Source organism: Chiloscyllium punctatum, chromosome 33, assembly GCF_047496795.1.
Source record: "Chiloscyllium punctatum isolate Juve2018m chromosome 33, sChiPun1.3, whole genome shotgun sequence".
NCBI lineage: Eukaryota > Metazoa > Chordata > Chondrichthyes > Orectolobiformes > Hemiscylliidae > Chiloscyllium > Chiloscyllium punctatum.
The window spans coordinates 32,336,007-32,356,836 of record NC_092771.1 but is presented as its reverse complement, the minus strand read 5'-3'; the positions used below and the strand labels follow the sequence as shown (position 1 = coordinate 32,356,836).

Here is a 20,830-nt window from a genome sequence, read left to right as displayed (position 1 = left end):
GAAGCATGAAAGGCACCAATAACCATGATTTCTTGCTCTGGTCCTGGTGCTGATGAACTGGAAAATTTCAAATCTTACCATCTTGTTTAAAGAAAGGAGTTCAGAATTTTTGTTGGTTAGAACCTGGAATGTACTACCTAAGAGTTTGATGGAGATGGGGTCTCCAGTGATGTTTTCAAAGAGATTTGGATCATCATCTGAAAACTGAGAATGCGCAGGGCCAGAGGGAGAAGGTAGGAGAGTGACACTAAGTGAACTTCTCCTTCAGGGGGCCAGTACAAAAACAAAGGGCTAAATGGCCAGATCCTACCCTGTAAGCAATCCAAGATTCTAATTTATTTTGGAAGCAAATATAAATTTCAGAAAGGATCAAATGATTTTCAACAATTTGTGTCTCATCGATTAACGGCTATCATCATTTTCAAAGCAGTTGTAAAAGTGTGAGTGCTATATTGTGCTGTGTTTGTATAAAACTCAAAACCTTTAGCAGCCAATGACTTTTCTTACACCAGAAAGCTAGAGAACAGAATCCATGATAACTTTTAAATGTGAAGAGGGTAATTCAATAAAATGTTCATGTGTTATGACGCAGAGGGCTGAACCCCTTTGTTAATTATAACCAAACATCCAGAAAAGCTCAAAGTGAGAACTGCAGATGTTGGAGATCAGAGTCGAGGGTGTGGTGCTGGAAAAGCACAGCAGATCAGGCAGTGTCCAAGGAGCAGGAGAATCGATCTTTTGGGGAGAAGCCCTTCATCAGGAATGAGGCTTGTGGGCTGGGGGGGCTGAGAGATAAATGGGAGGGGAGTGAGTTGGGGGGGGTGGGGATGGTAGCTGAGACTGCAATAGAAGAAGGTGGGGAGAGAAGATGATAGGTCAGAGGAGGAGGATGGAGCAGATGGATGGGAAAGCCGATGGTCAAATCAAGGGGGCGGTGCCGAGTTGGAAGCTTGGGACTGGGATAAGGTGGAGGAGGGGAAATGAGGAGACTGGGGAAATCCACATTAATCCTGTGGGGTTGCAAGGTCCCAAGGCAGAATATGAGGCATTCTTCCTCCAGGCATCGGGTGGTTAAGGTTTGACAATGGAGGAGGCCCAAGACCTGCATATCCTTGGTAGAGTGGAAGAGGGAGTTGAAGTGTTCAGCCACCGGGCTGGTTGGTACGGGTGTCACAGCGATATTCTCTGAAACAGTCCATAAGTTGGTGTCCCGAATCCCTGATTTAGCGAAGACTACATCAGGTGCATTGAGTACAGTGATGACATTTGTGGGCCTTGGACAAAGGTGAGTAGGGAGGTGTGGGCGCAGAGTTTGCACTTCCTGCGGTGGCAGGGGAAGGTGCCAGGAATGGGACGAGGGCTGGGGTGCATGGATCTGACAAGGGAGTCTCAGAGGGAATGGTCTCTCCAAAATGCTGATACGGATGCAAGGAAATATATTCCTTAGTGGTGGCAAAAGTGGCCGAGGATGAAGCAATGTATATGGAGGTTGGTGGATAGGAAGGTGAGGACCAGGGTGTTCTGTCCTTGTAGCGTTGGGAGGGGTGGGGTTCATGGGCAGAGGTGTGGGAAGTGGAGGAGATGCGCTGGAGGGCATCGTCAACCATGTGAGAGGGGAAATTGCGGTCTTTGAAGAAAGAGGCCATCTGAGATTTTCTATGGTGGAATTGGTCATTCTGGAAACAGATGCAGCGGAGGAATTGGCAATAAGGGATGGCGTTTTTACAAGAGGCAGTGTGAGAGGAGGTGTAGTCCAGGTAGCAGTGGGAGTCTGTGGGTTTGTAGTAGAGCTTACCTCACCTCGTAACCTATTAAAAGTGTGAGGGAGTGAAAGAGAACTCATAATTTCTGTTAGTTAACGAAAAATAACAATTGGTTTTCCTAACAGAACACTAAATAAAAACTATTAACAAATCCAAGCTCTTTTTTCTTAACTAATTACTATCTGACCCCAACTCTAAAAGTACTGCTTTAATAACAGTTATTAAACATTACATTAACTTAATCTCAAGTCCACACAGACTCTGTCTTCTCCGCTGTCTTCAGTCTTCTGTCTGCTGATCTCCCTGGATTGTCGTCTTTCTTTTTACTGTTTTTACAGGGAAAGATATCTTTTGAAAGAGATTGCCTTCTTATTTCTTTGAGAGCAAGATGTTAGATGGACAGTTAGCTCTCCGGCTCTATGGTAATTGCTCTGACCAAATTTTCAAAATACCCTGGTTTTCTACCCCCAACATCATACACTCTCAATGGTTCAATGTTGTCGATAAAGTAACTTCAAACTCAATTGGGATTTAGTATCCTGGGCATAATTTAAATTAATTGGTTAAATTTGAATTATTCTCAAACAGCAACAAAACCTCCGGTATCCATTTAACAGCCAATTGTTCCACGTATCTATTTTGGAACAGCCTGTCTGTTAGCTTCTGTTCACCAGCTGTACTTTAAATTCAGTTTAAAAGTTCAGAAAACACTTTCTGTCTTAAAGTGAGTTTATACTCTTTCGACATTATAATACTTGTGTAAGGTAGAATGGAGCTCCATGTTTTGAAAACCAGGGCAGGGGAATGAGTCAAGATGGCCTCATAAGTTCAAAGAACAAAGAAAATTACAGTACAGGAGCAGGCCTTTTGGCCTTCCAAGCCTGCACCAATCCAGATCCTCTGTCTAAACCTGTCACCTATTTTCTGAGGATCTGTATCCCTCTGCTCCCTGCCTATTTCTGTACTTGTCTAGATACATCTTAAATGACCCTATCATGTCTGCCTCGGCTGGTAACACGTTCCAGGCGCCCACCACCCTCTGCATAAAGAACTTTCCACGCATATCTCCCTTTAACTTTTCCCCTCTCACCTTGAACTCATGACCCCATATAATTGAGTTCCCCACTCTAGGGGAAAAAGCTTCTTGCTATCCACTCTGTCTATACCTCACATGATTTTGCAGACCTCATTCAGGTTCCACCCTCAACTTCCATCTTTCTAACGAAAATAATCCTAATCTACTCAACCTCTGTTCATAACTAACGCCCTCCATACCGGGCAACATCGTCATGAACCTCCTCTGTACCCTCTCCAAAGCAACCATATTCATTTGGTAATGTGGCGACCAGGACTGCAAGCAGTACTCCAAATGTGGTTGAACCAAAGTCCTATGCAACAGTAACATGACCTGCCAACTCTTGTACTCAATATCCTGTCTGATGAAGGAAATCATGCCGTATGCCTTCTTGACCACGCTATTGACCTGTGTTGACACCTTCAGGATACAATGGACCTGAACACCTAGATCTCTCTGTACATCAATTTTCCACAGGACTTTTCCATTTACTGTATAGTTTGCTTTTGAATTGGATCTTCCAAAATGCATCACCTCCTATTTGCCCAGATTGAACTCCATCTGCCATTTCTCTGCCCACCTCTCCAATCTATCTATATTCTGTTGCATTCTCTGACTATCTGCTACTCCACCAATCTTAGTGTCACCAGCAAACTTGCTAATTTGACCATCAATAGTTTCCTCCAGATTATTTATGTGTATCACAAACAACACTAGACCCAGCACGGATCCCTGTGGATCACCACTAGTCACAGTACTCCATTTTGAGAAACTCCCTTCCACTACTACTGTCTGTCTCGTGTTGCCCAGCCAGTTCTGTATCCATCTCGCTAGTACATCCTGGACCCCATGTGATTTCACTTTCTCCATCAGCCTACCATGGGGAACCTTATCAAATCCTTAATCAAATCCATGTATATGACATCTACAATCCTTCTCTCATCAATGAACTTTGTCACTTCCTCAAAGAATTCTATTAAGTTGTTAAGACATGACCTTCCCTGTATAAAACCATGTTGCCTATCACTGATAATCCCATTTTCTTCCAAAATGGAATAGATCCTATCCCTCAGTATCTTCTCCAGCAGCTTCCCTACCACTGATGTCAGGCTCACCGGTCTATAATTACCTGGATTATCCCTGTTGCCCTTCTTAAACAAGGGGAAAACATTAGCAATTCTCCAATCCTCCAGGACCTCACCTGTGTTCAAATTGGATGGTCTACACCTGAGCTGGACTGGAACCAATGTCCAAAGGGGTGCTTTTGCTAATGCCTGTAAGGAACTAGATAATGAAGTCAGTGTGACTAAGGGCAAGTGTAGGCAGGGAACAGATGATGAACGCAAAGGGACAAGTGGTCCGAGGTGCATTTGTTTTAATGTGACAAGTGTAGAAGGTAAGGCAGATGATCTTGGGGCTTGCTTTAGTACCAGAGAGTATGATGTTATTGCTATTACTGAGACTTGGTTGAGGGAAGATCATCTGCTCCTTGCCTACACTTCCCCTTAGTCACGCTGACTTCATTATCTAGTTCCTTACAGGCTTTAGTTACAACGTCCTTACTGTCCACTAGCCACCTCATTTGGTTCCCATTCCCACTGCCACATTAGTTTAAACCCTCCCCAACAGCATTAGCAAAAGCACCCCTTTGGACATTGGTCCCAGTCTGGCGCAGGTATAGACTATCCAGTTTGAACACTGATGAGGCCCTGGAGGACTGGAGAATTGCTAATGCTTTCCCCTTGTTTAAGAAGGGCAACAGGGATAATTCAGGTAATTATAGACCAGTGAGCCTGACATCAGTGGTAGGGAAGCTGCTGTAGAAGATACTGAGGGATAGGATCTATTCCATTTTGGAAGAAAATGGGCTTATCAGTAATAGGCAACATGGTTTTATATAGGGAAGGTCACATCTTATCAACTTAATAGAATTATTTGAGGAAGTGGCAAAGTGATTAATGAGGGAAGGGCTGTAGATGTCATAAACATGGACGTTTGATGAGGTTTCCCATGCTGGCTGATGGAGAAATTGAAAGCACATGGGTTCCAGTGTGTACTAGCTAGATGGATACAGAACTGGCTGGGCAACAGGAGAATAGTAGTGGAAGGGAGTTTCTCAAAAATGAGATCCGTGCTGGGTCTACTATTGTTTGTGAAATACATAAATGATCTGGAGGAAGCCATTGGTGGTCTGATTAGCAAGTTTGCAGATGACACTTAGATTGGTGGAGTAGCAGATAGTGAAGGGGACTGTCAGAGAATACAGCATAATATAGATAGATAGATTGGAGAGGTGGGTAGAGAAATGGCAGATGGAGTTCAATCTGGGCAAATGCAAGGAGATGCATTTTGGAAGATCCAATTCAAGAGCAAACTATACAGCAAATGGAAAAGTCCTAGGGAAAATTGATGTACAGAGATCTGAGTGTTCAGGTCCACTGCTCGCTGCAGGTGTCAACGCAGGTCAGTAGAGTGGTCAAGAAGGCATACGGCATGCTTTTCTTAATCGAACGGGGTATTGAGTACAAGAGTTGGCAGGTCACGTTCCTATTGTATAGGACTTTGGTTCAGCCACATTTGGAATACTGTGTACAATTCTCGTTGCCACATTACCAAAAGGATGTGAATAATTTGGAGATGGTACAGAGGAGGTTCATGACGATGTTGCCTGGTATGGAGGGTGCTAGTTATGAAGAGAAGTTGAATAGATTAGGATTATTTTCATTAGAAAGACGGAAGTTGAGGGAAGACGTGATTGAGGTCTACAAAATCATGAGAGGTATAGACGGTGGATAGCAAGAAGCTTTTTCCCCCAGAGTGGGGGACTCAGTTGCTAGGAGTCATGAGTTCAAGGTGAGAGGGGAGAAGTTTAAGGGAGATGTGTGTGGAAAGTTCTTTACGCAAAGGGTGATGGGTCCCTGGAATGCGTTGCCAGCTGACGTGGTCGAGGTGGGCATGATAGCATTGTTTTACGATGTATCTAGACAGATATGGAATGGTCAGGGAGTAAAGGGATACAGACCCTTAGAAATTAGGTAACAGGTTAAGATAGAGGATCTGGATCAGTGCAGGCTTGGAGGGCATAAGGGCATGTTTCTGTGCTGTAATTTTCTTTGTTCTTTCTAATAGACCCATATCCCCCAGAACCGGTCCCAATGTATCAAAAATTGGAACCCCTCCCTCCTGCACCATCTCTCAAGCCACACATTCATCCTGCCTATTCTTTTACTTTCTACTCGTGACTAGCACGTGACACTGGTACCAATCCTGAGATTACTATCTCTGAGGTCCTGTTTTTTAACTTGGCTCCTAACTCCCTAAATTCTGCTTGTAGGACTCATCCTGTTGTTTTATCTATATCATTGGTACCTACATGCACCACGACAGCTTCAGAATGTCCTGCAGCTGATCGGAGACATCCATGACCCGTGCACCTACCATTCGGGAGGCAACATACCATTTGGGAGTCTCGTTTTTGACCACAGAACTGCATATCTCCTCCCCTTACAACTGAACCACATATGACCTTGTATCAGATGTGGGAGTCAGTGATCAAGAGTCTTAGTGCAACATGATTAACAAATCCTTTTTTTCTGTTTCTTTGTTAAATGTTACAGCTCCCTGGTAGAAGAGTTCCGGAAAACTCTTTGTGCCTTATGGCAAGGAAGCCAAACTGCATTTTGTCCTGAATCTCTCTTCTATGTAATTTGGAAAATTATGCCAAATTTCAGGTAAGAAACCAATTGTTCTATGAAACAGTTACACTCAAATTTGTTGAACTGCCTTTCTCTTTACAGATGCTAAATGACTTGCTGTATACTTCTAACATTTAGTTAATGCACTAATCTGAACTGCAGTAACACAGAGGTGTAATGAGTCAAATGTGCTACCCTCTAGTTCATCTTAGCTGTAAGGGCCTCCCTTCTTCTGTATCATCTGTGAGGACATACACGTTGTTCAGTACAGATGGTTAGTTAAAATTTTGTTTAAATCACACAAGGAAGGAGCCTGTTAATCAAGAAAATGTGGCATTGGTTTCATTGGTTTTTATTTTGTATCTATCAGTTAAAAATATGTATAAGCAACATAATTCTTGGAAGTTAGTGATTTGTAAATCAGCAGAAGTATTTGAGTTTCTTTCAGTGCCCTAGCTTTAAACTGTAGCTAGTGACTCTTTTTCACAATCTATCCTTTCAGAGCTTCTAAAGTACATCATAAAATATGGAATTTAAAGGAATCATCTAATTTATTGGTATGGAAAAATAGATAGTGACTCATCTCTTTTCAGACCCTCAACAGAATGAAATTACTTCAAACCAAGAAAACTTTATTATGTACTTTAGCATAGAGCTAGTGTTAATAATCCTGACTTAAAATGCTTGATGCAGTAAGATAGAACATAGAATAGCACAAGAACAGGCCCTTCAGCACACTATGTCTGTGCCAACCATGACCCACTATGTCTATGCCAACTAAACTAATCTCATCTGCCTCTGCATGGTCTGTATCCCACTATTCCCTGCATGTTCATGTATCATGTGTCTGTCTAAATACCTTAAACTTTGCTAATGTTTCTGCTTCTACCACCTCCTCTGGCAGCACCTGCCACCCTCTTGTGTATTTAAAAAAAAACTTTCCTCACCCATCTCCTTTAAACTGTTCTTCTCTCACCTTAAACCTGTGCCCCCTAATATTTGAGATTTCCTTCCTGGCAGACAGATTCTAATTTCTACCCTATCCATGTCTCAGAATTTTATTTAATTCAATCAGGTTGCCCCTCAACCTCTGATGCTCAAGTGAAAACAATCCAAGTTTGTCCAACTGCTCCTCTTGGCCAATGTGCTTCAATCCAGATGACACCCTGGTAAACCTCTTTTCTACCTTCTTCAAAACCTCCACATCTTTCCTATAGGGTGGTGACTATACCTTAACACAATACTTCAAACATGGCCTAACTAAAGTCTTATATAGTTGCAACATGACTTGCAAACATTTGTATTCAGTGCCTTGACCAATAAAGACAAGATATGCCTTCCTTACCACTTTATTCACTTGTTACTTTCAGGGAACCAGGGACTTGCATTACAAGATTCTTCTGTATACCAATGCTCCTAAGAGTCCTGCCATCTTTCCTCTTGCATTTGACCTCCCAAAATGCGTTACCTCAGACTTGTTATAGAATCACAGAGTCAGAGATGTACAGCGCGGAAACACACCCTTTGGTCCAACTCGTTCATGCTGACCAGATATCCTAAATTAATCTAGTCCCATTTGCCTGTATTTGGCCCATATTCTTCTAAACCCTTCCTATTCAAAAATCCATCCAGATATCTTTTAAATTTTGTAATTGTAACAGCCTCCACCACTTCCACTAGCAGCTCATTCCATACTCACCACCACCCTCTGTGTGAAAAAGTTGCCCTTTAGTCCCTTTTAAATCTTTCCCCTTTCACTCTAAACCTATGCCGTCTAGTTCTGGACTCACCCACCCCAGAAAAAGACCTTATCTATTCAACCTATTCATATATCTTATGATTTTATAAACATCGATAATGTCCCCCCTCAACCTCCGACGCTCCAGGGCAAACAGCCCCACCCTGTTCAGCCTCTCGCTATAACTCAAACCCTCCAACGCAGGCAACACCTTTGTAAATCTTTTCTGAACCCTTTCAAGTTTCACAACATCCTTCCTATAGGAGGAAGACCACAATTGCACACAATATTCCAAAAGTGGCTTAACCAATGTACTGTACAGCCACAACATAACTTGCCAACTCCTATACTCAATGCTCTGATCAATAAAGGAAAACATACCAAACACCTTCCCCACTATCCTATCTATCTGCGACTCCACTTTCAAGGAACTATGAATCTACACTCCAAAGTTCAGCAACATTCCCCAAGAACTTACCATGAAGTGTATATGGGAGGGGGATGAGAACTGGAGCTACGGATCAAAGGATGGGTTAGCTGGTGAACAGGCAAATAAAGCATATAGATAGGGCAAAGTTGCAGTCATTATGACAGGTGTGTCTATTTTAATGCAAGAAGTGTAAGGAATAAGGGTGATGAACTTAGAGCGTGGATCAGTACTTGGAGCTACGATGTTGTGGCCATTACGGAGACTTGAATATCACGGGCAGGAATGCTTATTGGATGTTCCGGGGTTTGGATGTTTCTGGAGGAATAGGGAGGAAGGTAAAATAGGTTGGGGAGTAGCATTGCTAATCAGGGATATTATCACAGCTGCAGAAAGGGAAGTCCTAGAAAGGAAGGAAGGTTTGTCCACAGAGTCCATATGGGTGGAAGTCAGAAACAGCAAAGAAGCTGTCACCTTATTCGGAGCTTTATATAGACCCCTCCCCATAGCAATAGAGACAGGGAGCAGCAGATTGGGAGGCAGATTTTGAAAATGTGCAGAAGTAACAGGGTTGTTGTCATGGGTGACTCCAACTTCCCTAATATTGACTAGAACCTCCTTAGCACAAATAGTTTGGATGGAGCAGACCTTGTCAGGGGTGTCCAGGAAGGATTCCTCACTCAATATGTATATAGGTGGACTGGAGGGGAGGCCATATCAGATTTGGTGCTTGGCAACGAGTCAGGTCAGGTGTCAGATCTCTCGGTGGGAGAGCATTTCGGTGATAGTGATCACAGCACCCTGACTTTTACTATAGTCATGGAGAGGGACAGGAGCAGACAGTATGGGAAAGTATTTAATTGAGGGGGGAGGAATTACAATGCTATTAGGCAGGAACTGTGGAGCGTAAATTGGGAGCAGATATTCTCAGGGAAATGCACAACAGAAATGTGGAGGTTTTTAGGGAGCACTTGCTGCAAGTGCTGGATAGGTTTGTCCCTCTGAGGCAAGGACTGGATGGTAGGGTGAAGGAGCCTTGGATGAGGTGATGTGAAATATCTCTTGTCAAGAGGAAGAAGGAAGCTTACTTAAGGTTGCGGAAGCAAGGATCAGACAGGGCTGTAGAAGATATCAAAGTAGTCAGGAAGGAACTGAAGAATGTACTTAGGAAAGCGAGAAGGGGGCGTGAAAAAGCCTTGGCGGGTAGGATTAAGGAAATCGTAAGTTGTTCTACACTTACGTGAGAACAAGTAGATTGCCAGAGTGGGGGTAGGGCCGATCAGGGATAATGGAGGGAACTTGTGCCCGGAGTCATAGGAAATAGGGGAGGTCCTTAATGAATACTTTGCTTCAGTATTTAGTAGTGAGAGGGACTTTGTCGTTTGTGAGGACAGTGTGAAGCAGGCTGATATGCTCGAACAGGTTGACTTTAGGAAGAAAAACTTTGAAAAACATGAGGATAGATAAGTCCCCTAGTTCAGACAGGATATATCCAGGGTTACTATGGGAAGTGAGGAAAGAAATTGCTGCACCTTTGGTGATGATCTTCACTTCTTCACTATCTGCTGGAGTAGTACTGGATGGTTGGAGGGTGGCAATGTTATTCCCTTGTTCAAGAAAGGGAAGAGGGATAATCCTGGGAATTACAGATCAGTCAGTCTTACATTGGTGGTAGAACATAGAACCTTACAGCACAGTGCAGCCCCTTCAACCCTCAATGTTGCGCCAACCTGTGAAACCAATCTGAAGCCCATCTAACCTACACTATTCCATTATCATCCATATATTTATTCAATGACCATTTAAATACACTTAAAGTTGGCAAGTTTAAGTTGCAGGCAGGGCATTCCACACCCCTACTACTGAGTAGGCAAATTATTGGGGAGGATTCTGAGAGACAGGATTTATGACTGTTTGGAAAAGCGTAGCTTGATTAGTGATAGTCATCATGGCTTTGTGAGGAGTAGGTCATGCCTTACAAGCATTATTGAATTCTTTGAGGTTGTGACAAAAGACGTTGATGAAGGTAGAACAGTGGATGTGGTCTGTATGGATTTTCGCAAAGTGTTTTATAAGGTTCCCCATGGTTGGCTTATTCAGAGAGTAAGCAGGCATGGGGTACAAGGAAATTTGTCTGGATACAGAATAGGCTGGCCCATAGATGCCGGGAGTGGTAATTGATGGTGTTCAGCCTGGTGCTTGGTGACCAATGGTGTTCCACAGGGATCTGTTCAGGGACCTCTGCTCATTGTAATTTTTATAAATTACTTGGATGAGGAAGTGGAAAGGTGGGTTAGTAAGCTTGTCGATGACACAAAGTGGGTGGCACGGTGGCACAGTGGTTAGCACTGCTGCCTCACAGCGCCAGAGATCCGGGTTCAATTCCCGCCTCAGGCGACTCTCTGTGTGGAGTTTGCACGTTCTCCCCGTGTCTGCGTGGGTTTCCTCCGGGTGCTCCGGTTTCCTCCCACACTCCAAAGATGTGCAGGTCAGGTGAATTGGCTATGCTAAATTGCCTGTTGTGTTAGGTAAGGTGTAGATGTAGGGGTATGGGTGGGTTGCGCTTCGGCGGGTGCGGTGTGGACTTGTTGGGCCGAAGGGCCTGTTTCCACACTGTAAGTAATCTAATCACAAAGGTTGATGGAGTTGTGGATAGTATGGAGGACTGTTATAGGTTGCAGTGAGACAATGGCAGGATGCAGAGCTGGGCTGAGAAATTGCAGATGGAGTTCAACCTGGAAAAGTGTGAAGCGAATCATTTTGGAAGGTGGGATGCAGAGTATAGGGTTTAAAGCTGGATTCTTGACAGTGTGGAAGAACAGAGGGATCTTGGGGTCCACATCCATAAATCACTGAGTTGCCACCCAAGTTGATAGCATCATTGAGAAGGCATATGATGTGTCGGCTTTCATTAGTAGGGGGTTTGAGTTTAAGAGAGACGAGGTTATGCTGTAGCTGGTCAGACCACACTGGGAATATTGTGTTCAATTCTGGTTCCCTCATAATAAGAAGGATGTGGAAGCTTTAGAGACTTTGCAGAGGAGATTTATTAGGATGCTGCCTGGGCTGGAGGGCATGTCTTAAGAAAGGTTGAGGGAGCTAGGGTTTTACTCATTGGAGCAAAAAAGGATGAGAGGTGACTTGATAGAGGTTTAAAAGATGATGAGAGGCATAGATAGAGTGGATAACCAGAGACTTTTTCCCAGGGTGAAATGTCTATCATGAGGAGGCATAATTTTAAGGTGATTAGAGGAAGGTTTAGGGGAGATGTCAGAGGTAGGTTCTTTACGCAGAGTGTGGTGGGTGCGTGGAATGCACTGCCCGCAATGGTGGTAGAGTCGAAGACATTAGTGACGTTTTAAGAAACACATGGATGATAGTGAAGTGTCAGGTATTTAGACTAGTTTGATGTTAGAGTAGGATAAATGGCCAGCACAACGTTGAGAGCAAAAGGATCTGTACTGTGCTGTACTGTTCTATGTTCTGTGTTAAGTCCTGCCTTGATGTGCCTTTTCAAAATGTAGCACCTCGTATTTATCTAAATTAAACTCCATCTGCCATTCTGCGGCCCTTTGGCCCATTTGTTCAAGATCTTCTATGACCTAGCCAATTTCGTACCCAACTTACCAACTCATCATGGACTCATGTGACTTCTGGATCAACTTACCATGACTTATCTTGTCGAATAGTTTAGTAAAGTGTGGACAGCATCTGCTGCCCTATCCTCATCAATCATGTTCATCACTTTCTCAAAATACTCAGTCAAATTTGTGAGACAAAACCTCCTCCATATAAAAGCATGCTGACTATGCCTAGTAAGTCCATTCTTCTCCTTTTGTGACTGAAACCTGTCTCTAAGAATCCAATGAGGCTAAAAAGGATACAAAGCTCTCTCAGGTCACAGCAGTCTCCTCTCTTGCTGCTTCAATATCCTGGGATACATCAGATCAGGCCCTGGGGGACGATTCTACCTTATTCTTTTTCAAGCCACCCAACAGAATAGAGGAATGATCACTCAATAGGTTTAGGGTGAGAGGAACAATTTTAAAAGGGACCTAAGGGACAACTTTTTGACACAGAGGGTGGTGCATGTATGGAATGAGCTGCCAGAGGAAGTGGTGGAGGCTGGTACAATTAGATTAGATTACTTACTTACTTGCCCTTTGGGCCAACAAGTCCACACCGAACCTCCAAAGAGCAACCCACTCAGACCCATTCCCCTACATTTACCCCTTCACCTACCACTGTGGGCAATTTTGCATGGCCAATTCACCTAAACTGCACATTTTTGGACTGTGGGAGGAAACCGGAGCACCCAGAGGAAACCCACGCAGACACGGGGAGAATGTGCAAACTCCACACAGACCTGAGGTAGGAATTGAACCCGGGTCTCTGGCGCTGTGAGGCAGCAGTGCTAACCACTGTGCCACCGTGCCACCCACAATTACAGCATTTTAAAGGCATCTGGATAGGTATATGGATAGGAGCAGTTTAGAGGGATATGGGCCAAATGCTGGAAAATGGGGCTAGATTAGTTTCTGGTTGGCATGGATGAGTTGGACCGAAGGGTGTGTTTCTGTGCTGTATATCCCTATGACTCTATGACCCGAAACATTAACTATGATTTCTCTCTGCAGGTGCTGCCAGACCTGCTGAGCATTTCCATCAATTTCTATTCTTGTTTCTGATTTCCAGTATCTGCAGTTCTTTCAGTTTTATGCATATAAATTGTACTTGCCAATGGCATTGCATGGCCTTTTCTAGCCCTTTCAAGTTCCTTGTTTGTTTTTTTCTGCTTCCTTTACACCCATCAAGGGCTTTTTTTTAATTTCTGTTTGCTAAATTTTACATGTGCTTCTTTTTTGTTTTGGGTTAGCCTTTCAATATCTCTTGTCATCCAGAGTTCTCAAATCTTGCCACCCATATCTTTCTTCCTTGCAGGAACATGCCGGTCCTGTACTCTGATCAGTTGCTCTTTAAAAGACTCCCATGACTCAGATGTGGATTTACTTCATACAGTGGCCCCCAATCTAATTTCTCCAGTTCCCGCCTAATGTTGTTGTAGTTAGCCTTCCCCCAATTTAGTACTTTTACCCCAGCACCAGTCTTATCTTTATCCATGACTACCGTAAAACTTATGGAATTCCAATCGCTGTTCCTAAAATCTGTCATCATACTGAAACTTCAGTCAGGCTTACTTCACAACACAAAATTAAAAATTGCACAATGCCAGATTGCAGTCCAAAAGGTTTATTTGGAAGCACTAGCTTTGAGTGCTGATTCTTCATCAGGTAGTTGTGGAGCAGGACCGTGAGACACAGAATTTATAGCATAAGATTACAGTGTCATGCAACTGAAATGATATATTGAAAAACCTAGATTGTTGTTAAGTCTTTCATCTTTTAGAATGGGTTGCAGGTTTCAGTTCATTAATATTTAAATCCCAGAATTTTTTTAAAGTTGCATTCTCGCAATAACTTAAGGTTTTATTAAGAAAAAGGTGACATCTACATTGGCATGGTGGCTCAGTGGTTAACACTGCTGCCTCACACCGCCAGGGACTTAGGTTCGATTCCAGCTTCGGGTGTCTGTGTGGAGTTTTCACATTCTCCCCATGTCTGCCTGGGTTCCCTCCAGGTGCTCCGGTTTCCTCCCACAATCCAAAGATGTGCAGGTTAGGTGAATTGACCATGCTAAATTGCCCATAGTGTTCAAGGATGTGTAGGTTAGGTGCATTAATCAGGGATAAATATAGAGTAATGGGGAAATAGGTTTGGGTGGGATACTCATCAGAGTGGACTTGTTGGGTTGAAGGGCCTATTTCCACACTGCAGAATTCTATGATTCTAGGATGATCTCAGCTCAGACGATGCATTAAAGGTGTGAGGTTAGAGTCTGTCTGATTCCCATTTGTGACTCAGACTGGTTTTATTTCCAAAGTGGAATTTATAAAATATTACTTGGATTGACTGCCTGCAGGTTGTGCATTTTTTGCGCAAAATAAAATGTCCAACACCAGCTCCTCCACATCTTCACAACGCAAGCTTAATTATTTCCGAGTGGACTATCTACATAACTTCGGATATTTCGGGAGGCTAAGGGGATTATTGAGAGGAGTTACAGGAGGTAGTCACACCTCAGATACAAGAAACAGGCAGATGGGTTAGTCAGGGGACAGAAAGAGAACCAGCAGATAGTGGCTGTTCCTCTCAATACCAAGTATACCATTTTGAACACTGTTGTGGAGGATGATTTACTGGGGTAGGTCATGGGGGATAGGTCTCTATACCCCATGTACAGAGTCTGCCCCTATTGCTCAGAAGCAAAGGGGGTGAGGGGAGCAGAGCATTAGTTACTGGGGACTCTATAATTAGGAGGATAGATAGAAGGTTCTATGGGGACAAGAGAGGCTCACAGTTGGTGTGTTACCTCCCGGGCTCCAGGGTTCGTGATGTCTTGGATTGTGTTTTCAGGATCCTTGGGGGAGGGGAAGTTGGGGTCCACATAATCACTAACAACATAAGTAGAAAAAGGGATGAGGATTTCAGAGAGCTAGGGTGGAAGCTTAGACCTAGAACAAACAATTGTTATCTCTGGTTTGTTACCCATGCCACTTGCTAGCGAGGTGAGGAATAAGGGGAGAGAGGAGTCAGAAATAAGGTTTCAAGGTCGCAAGAATGCCCCAGCAAGCAGGAAGATGGTTTGAAGTGTGTCTACTTCAATGCCAGGAGCATCCGGAATATTTGGGTGAACTTGCAGTATGGGTTGGTATCTGTGACTTCGATGTTGTGATCATTTCGGAGACATGGATAGAGCAGGGATAGGAAAGGTCGTTGCAGGTTCCAGGGTTTAGAGGTTTCAATAAGAACCGGGAAGATAGTAAAACAGGGGAGGTGTGGCATTGTTAGTCAAGGACAGTAATACGGTGGCAGAAAGAATGTTTGAGGACTCGTGTACGGAGGTAGTATGGGCTGTGGTTAGAAACCGGCATGGGAACGTCACCATGTTGGGAGTTTTCTATAGGCCTCCGAATAGTTCTGGAGATGTAGGGGGAAGGATGGCAAAGATGATTCTCGATAGGAGCGAGAGTAACAGGGTAGTTGTTATGGAGGACTTCAACTATCCACGTATTAACTGGAAATACTATAGTTCAAGTACTTTAGATGAGTTAGTTTTTGTCCAATGTGTGCATGGGTGTTTCCTGACACAATATGTAAACAGGTCAACAAGGGATGAGGCTACATTGGATTTGGTACTGGGTAATGAACCCGGCCAGGTGTTAGATTTGGAGGTAGGTGAGCACTTTAGTGATAGTGACCACAATTCGGTTCTGTTTACTTTAGCGATGGAAAGGGCTAAGTACACAACACAGGGCAAGAGGAGGGAAGGGAAATTCTGATGCAATTAAGCGAGATTTAGGATGCATAGGATGGGGAAGGAAACTGCACGGGATGGGCACAATTGAAATGCGGAGCTTATTCAAGGAAGGCTTATGACTACTGCGTGTCCTTGATAAATATGTACCTGTCAGGCAGAGCAGAAATGGTTGAGTGAGGATGCCGTGATTTACTAAAGAAATTGAATCTCTTGACAAGAGGAAGAAGAAGGCTGATGTAAGGATGAGACGTGAAGGCTCAGTTAGGCTGCTTGAGAGTTACAAGTTAGCCGGGAAAGACCTAATGAGAGAGCCAGGAAGGGACATGAGAAGTCATTGGCAGGTAGGATCAAGGAGAACTCTAAAGCTTTCTCTAGGTATGTCAAGAATAAAAGAATGACTGGAGTAGGATTAAGGCCAATCAGGTTCAGTTGTGGGAAGTTGTGCGTGGAGTTTGAGGAAATAGGAGAAGCATTAAATGAATATTTTTTGTCACACTGGAAAAAGACAGTGTTGATTAGGAGAATACTGAGATTCAAGCTACTAGACTAGTCGGGATTGAGGTTTACACAGAGGTGGTGTTAGCAATTCTGGAAAGTGTAAAAACAGATTAAGTCCCCATGGCTGGATGGGGTTTACCCTAGGATTCTCTGGGAAGTCAGGGAGGAGATTGCAGAGCCTTTGGCTTTGATCTTTGTCGTCATTGTCTACAGGAATAGTGCCAGAAGACTGGAGGATAATAAATGTACCCTTGTTCAAGAAGGAGAGTAGAGACAACCCTGGTAATTATAGACCAGTGAGCCTTACTTTAGTTGTGGGTAAAGTGTTGGAAACGGTTATAAGAGGTAGTATTTATAATCATCTTGAAAGGTATAAGTCGATTAGGGGTGGTCAACACTGTTTTGTGAAGGATACATTGTGTATCTCAAAGCTTATTCAGTTCTTTGAGAAGGTGACCACACAGGTGGATGAGGGTAAAGTGGTGTATATGGATTTCAGTCAGGTTTGGTAAAGTTTCCCATGGTAGGATATTGCTGAAAATACAGAGACATGGGGTGGAGGGTGATTGGCGATTTGGATCAGAAATTGGCTGGCTAAATAAGACAGGGTGGTGGTTGATGGAAAATGTTCATCTTTGGAGTTCAGTTACTAGTGGTGTACCGCAAGGATCAGGGCCACTGCTGTTTATCATTTTCATAAATGACTTGGAATATGGCGTAGAAGGAGTGGTTAGTAAATTTGCGGATGACACTATGGTCGGTGGAGTTGTGGATGGTGGCGGATGGTGTTGCAGGTTACAGAGGGATATAGATAAGCTGCAGAGCTGGGCTGAAAGTTGGGAAATGGAGTTTAATGCGGAAAAGTGTGAGATGATTCACTTTGGGAGGAGCAAAAGGAATACAGAGTATTGGGCTAATGGTAAGATTCTCGGTAGTGTAGATGAGCAGAGAGATCTCGGTGTCCATGGACATAGATCCTTGAAAGTTCCCACCAAGATTATTAGGGTTGTTAAGAAGCTGTACTGTGAGTTAGCTTTTATTGGTTGAGGAATTGAGTTTTGGAGCCATGAGGTCATGTTGCAGCTATACAAAATTCTGGTGTGGCCGCTCTTGGAGTATTGCATGCAGTTCTGGTCACCGCACTATAGGGAGGATGTAGAAGCTTTAGAAAGGGTTTAGAGGAGATTTACTAAGATGTTGCCCAGTATGGAGGAAAGGCCTTATGAGGAAAGGTTGAGGGAGTTGAGGCTGTTTTCGTTGGAGAGAAGAAGGTTGAGCTGTGACTTATGAGACATATAAGATAATCTGAGGACAGGAGAGCCTTTTTCTCGGATGATGATGGCTAGCACAAAGGGCCATAGCTTTAAATTGTGGGGTGATAGGTAGAGGACAGATGTCAGAGGTAGTTTCTTTACTTAGAGTAGTTGTAAGGGCATGGAACGGCCTGCCTGCAACAGTAGTGGCCTCACCAACTTTAAGGGCATTTAAATGGTCATTGGATAAACAAATGGTTGAAAATGGAATAGTATCGGTTAGATGGGCTTTAGATTGGTTTCATAGGCCGGCGCAATATCAAGGGCCGAAGGGCCAGCACTGGTCTATTATGTTCGATATTGTTTCAAGAAATCCTCCTGGATACACTTAAATCCTGTTTCAGCTAAGCACCTATCACTAAGGGAGTTCCAGTCAATATTGGGGAAATTAAAATCACCCACTGCAACAACCCTGTTGGTGTTCTTACACCTTTCCATGATCCCCTTGACATAGCTGTTCCTCTGTGTGTCGCTGGAAAGTTGATAACCCCATTATAGTGATTGCACCTTTCTCCTATGTACTACCCATACAGCATCACCGGATGAGTCCTCCAAGGTGTCCTTTTGTTGGATAGCTGTGACATGCTCCTTAATCAGTAATGCAACTGCTCCACCCCTTTTACTCACCTAAAACACCTAAATCTCCGAATGTGGAGGTGTCGGTGATGGACTCGGATGGGCAAAGTCAGAACTCTCAACACCAGGTTATTGTCCAAGTGACTTCACCTGACGAAGGAGCATTGTTCCAGACCTTATAATTTCACAGTAAACCCATTGGACTATAACCTGCTGTTGTGTGATTTCTGACCTAAATCTTAGAACATTGAGCTGCCAGTCCTGTCCTTCTCTGAACCGTTTCTGTAATGGCTGCAATATTGTAGTCTCATGTACTAATCTGGGCTCTAAACTCATCTGCTTTATGTCCTTGCAATGAAATAAATAAATAAAATCACACCTCCAATCCCGCTGTCTGTGTTCATTAAACTAGCACTGTCTGCTTTTCTGATTAGACTTACTTGACTTAACCATGACCTTCTCCTCAATCACTCCATGTGCTGGCATTTTATTGTTTCTCAACCAAAACCTCCACCCCCCCAAAAAAAAATGTACACTTGTTCAAACCTTCCCAAGTGGCATGAGCAAACCTCTGTGAGGATAGTAGTGCCGCTCCAGTTTAGGTGTACCCCTGACCTTCTTGTACAGGTCCATCCTGTCCTGGTAGAGATCCCAATAATCCAGATATCTGAACTCCTTCTTCCTACACCAGCTCTTTAACCACTCCTTGAACTGTCTTACCTTCCTATTTCTGGTCTCAGTAGCATGTGTCACAAGGAGTGACATAGAACATAGCGCAGTACAGGCCCTTTGGCCCTTGATGTTGCACCGACCTGTCATACCAATCTGAAGCCCATCTAACCTACATTATTCCATGTACGTCCATATGCTTGTCCAATGATGTCTTAAAAGTACTTAAAGTTGGCGAATCTACGACCGTTGCAGGCAAAGCATTCCATGCCCTTACTACTGTTTGGGTAAAGAAACTACCTCTGACATCTGTCCTATATCTATCACCTCTCAATTTAAAGCTATGCCCCCTTGTGCTTGCCGTCACCATACTTGGAAAAAGGCTCTCCCTGTCCACCCTATCTAACCCTCTGATTATCTTATATGTCTCTATTAAGTCACCTCTGAACCTTCTTCTCTCTGACAAAAACAGCCTCCAGTCCCTCAGCCTTTCCTCATAAGACCTCTCCTCCATACCAGGCAACATCCTAGTAAATCTCCTCTGCACCCTTTCCAAAGCTTCCACATCCTTCTTATAATGCGGTGACCAGAACTGTGCACAATACTCCAAGTGTGGCCGTACCAGAGTTTTGTACAGCTGTAGCATAGCCTCATGGTTCCGGAACTCGATCCCTCTATTAATAAAAGCTAAAACACTATATGCCTTCATAACAACCCTGTCAACCTGGGTGGCAACTTTCAAGGATCTGTGTACCTGGACACCGAGATCTCTCTGCTCATCTACACTACCAAGAATCTTACCATTAGCCCAGTACTTTGCATTTTGGTTGCTCCAACCAAAGTGAATCACTTCACACTTGTCCACATTAAACTCCATTTGCCATCTCTCAGCCCAGTTCTGCAGCTTATCTATGTCTCTCTGTAACCTACAACATCCTTTGTCACTATCTACAACTCCACCGACCTTAGTGTCGTCTGCAAATTTACTAACCCACCCTTCTACACCCTCATCGTTTATAAAAATGACGAACAGCAGTGGACCCAACACCGACCCTTGTAGTACACCACTGGTAACTGGACTCCAGGATGAACATTTCCCATCAACCACCATCCTCTGTCTTCTTTCAGCAAACCAATTACTGATCCAAACTGCTATATCTCCCACAATCCCATTCTTTCGCATTTTGTACAATAGCCTACTGTGGGGAACCTTATCGAACGCCTTGCTGAAATCCATATACACTACATCAATCAGTTTACACTCATCTACCTGTTTGGTCACCTTCTCAAAGAACTCAATAAGGTTTGTGAGGCACGACCTACCCTTCACAAAACCGTGCTGACTATCCCTAATCAAATTATTGTTTTCTAGATGATTATAAATCCTATCTCTTAAAACCTTTTCCAACACTTTACCAACAACTGAAGTAAGGCTCACTTGTCTATAATTACCAGGGTTGTCTCTACTCCCCTTCTTGAACAGGGGAACCACATTTGCTATCTTCCAGTCTTCTGGCACTATTCCTGTAGACAATGACGATTTAAAGATCAATGCCAAAGGCTCTGCAATCTCCTCCGACTTCCCAGAGGATCCTAGGATAAATCCCGTCCGGCCCAGGGGACTTGTCTATTTTCACACTCTGTAGGATTTCTAATATCTCTTTCTTGTGAACCTCAATCACACACATAGTCCAGTAGC

General features: G+C 43.6%; 1 protein-coding gene across 5 annotated transcripts in view; it reads left to right on the top strand.

The window, feature by feature from the left end:
* Window positions 1-20,830, top strand: part of usp3 (ubiquitin specific peptidase 3) — a 209,889-nt gene that overhangs the window by 126,896 nt on the left and 62,163 nt on the right. For all 5 annotated transcript variants that reach the window (XM_072553325.1, XM_072553326.1, XM_072553328.1 and 2 more), the window contains exon 8: window positions 6,456-6,569. In XM_072553325.1, coding sequence (XP_072409426.1) covers window positions 6,456-6,569 — 114 coding nt within the window. The remainder of the gene's footprint in view (window positions 1-6,455; window positions 6,570-20,830) is intronic.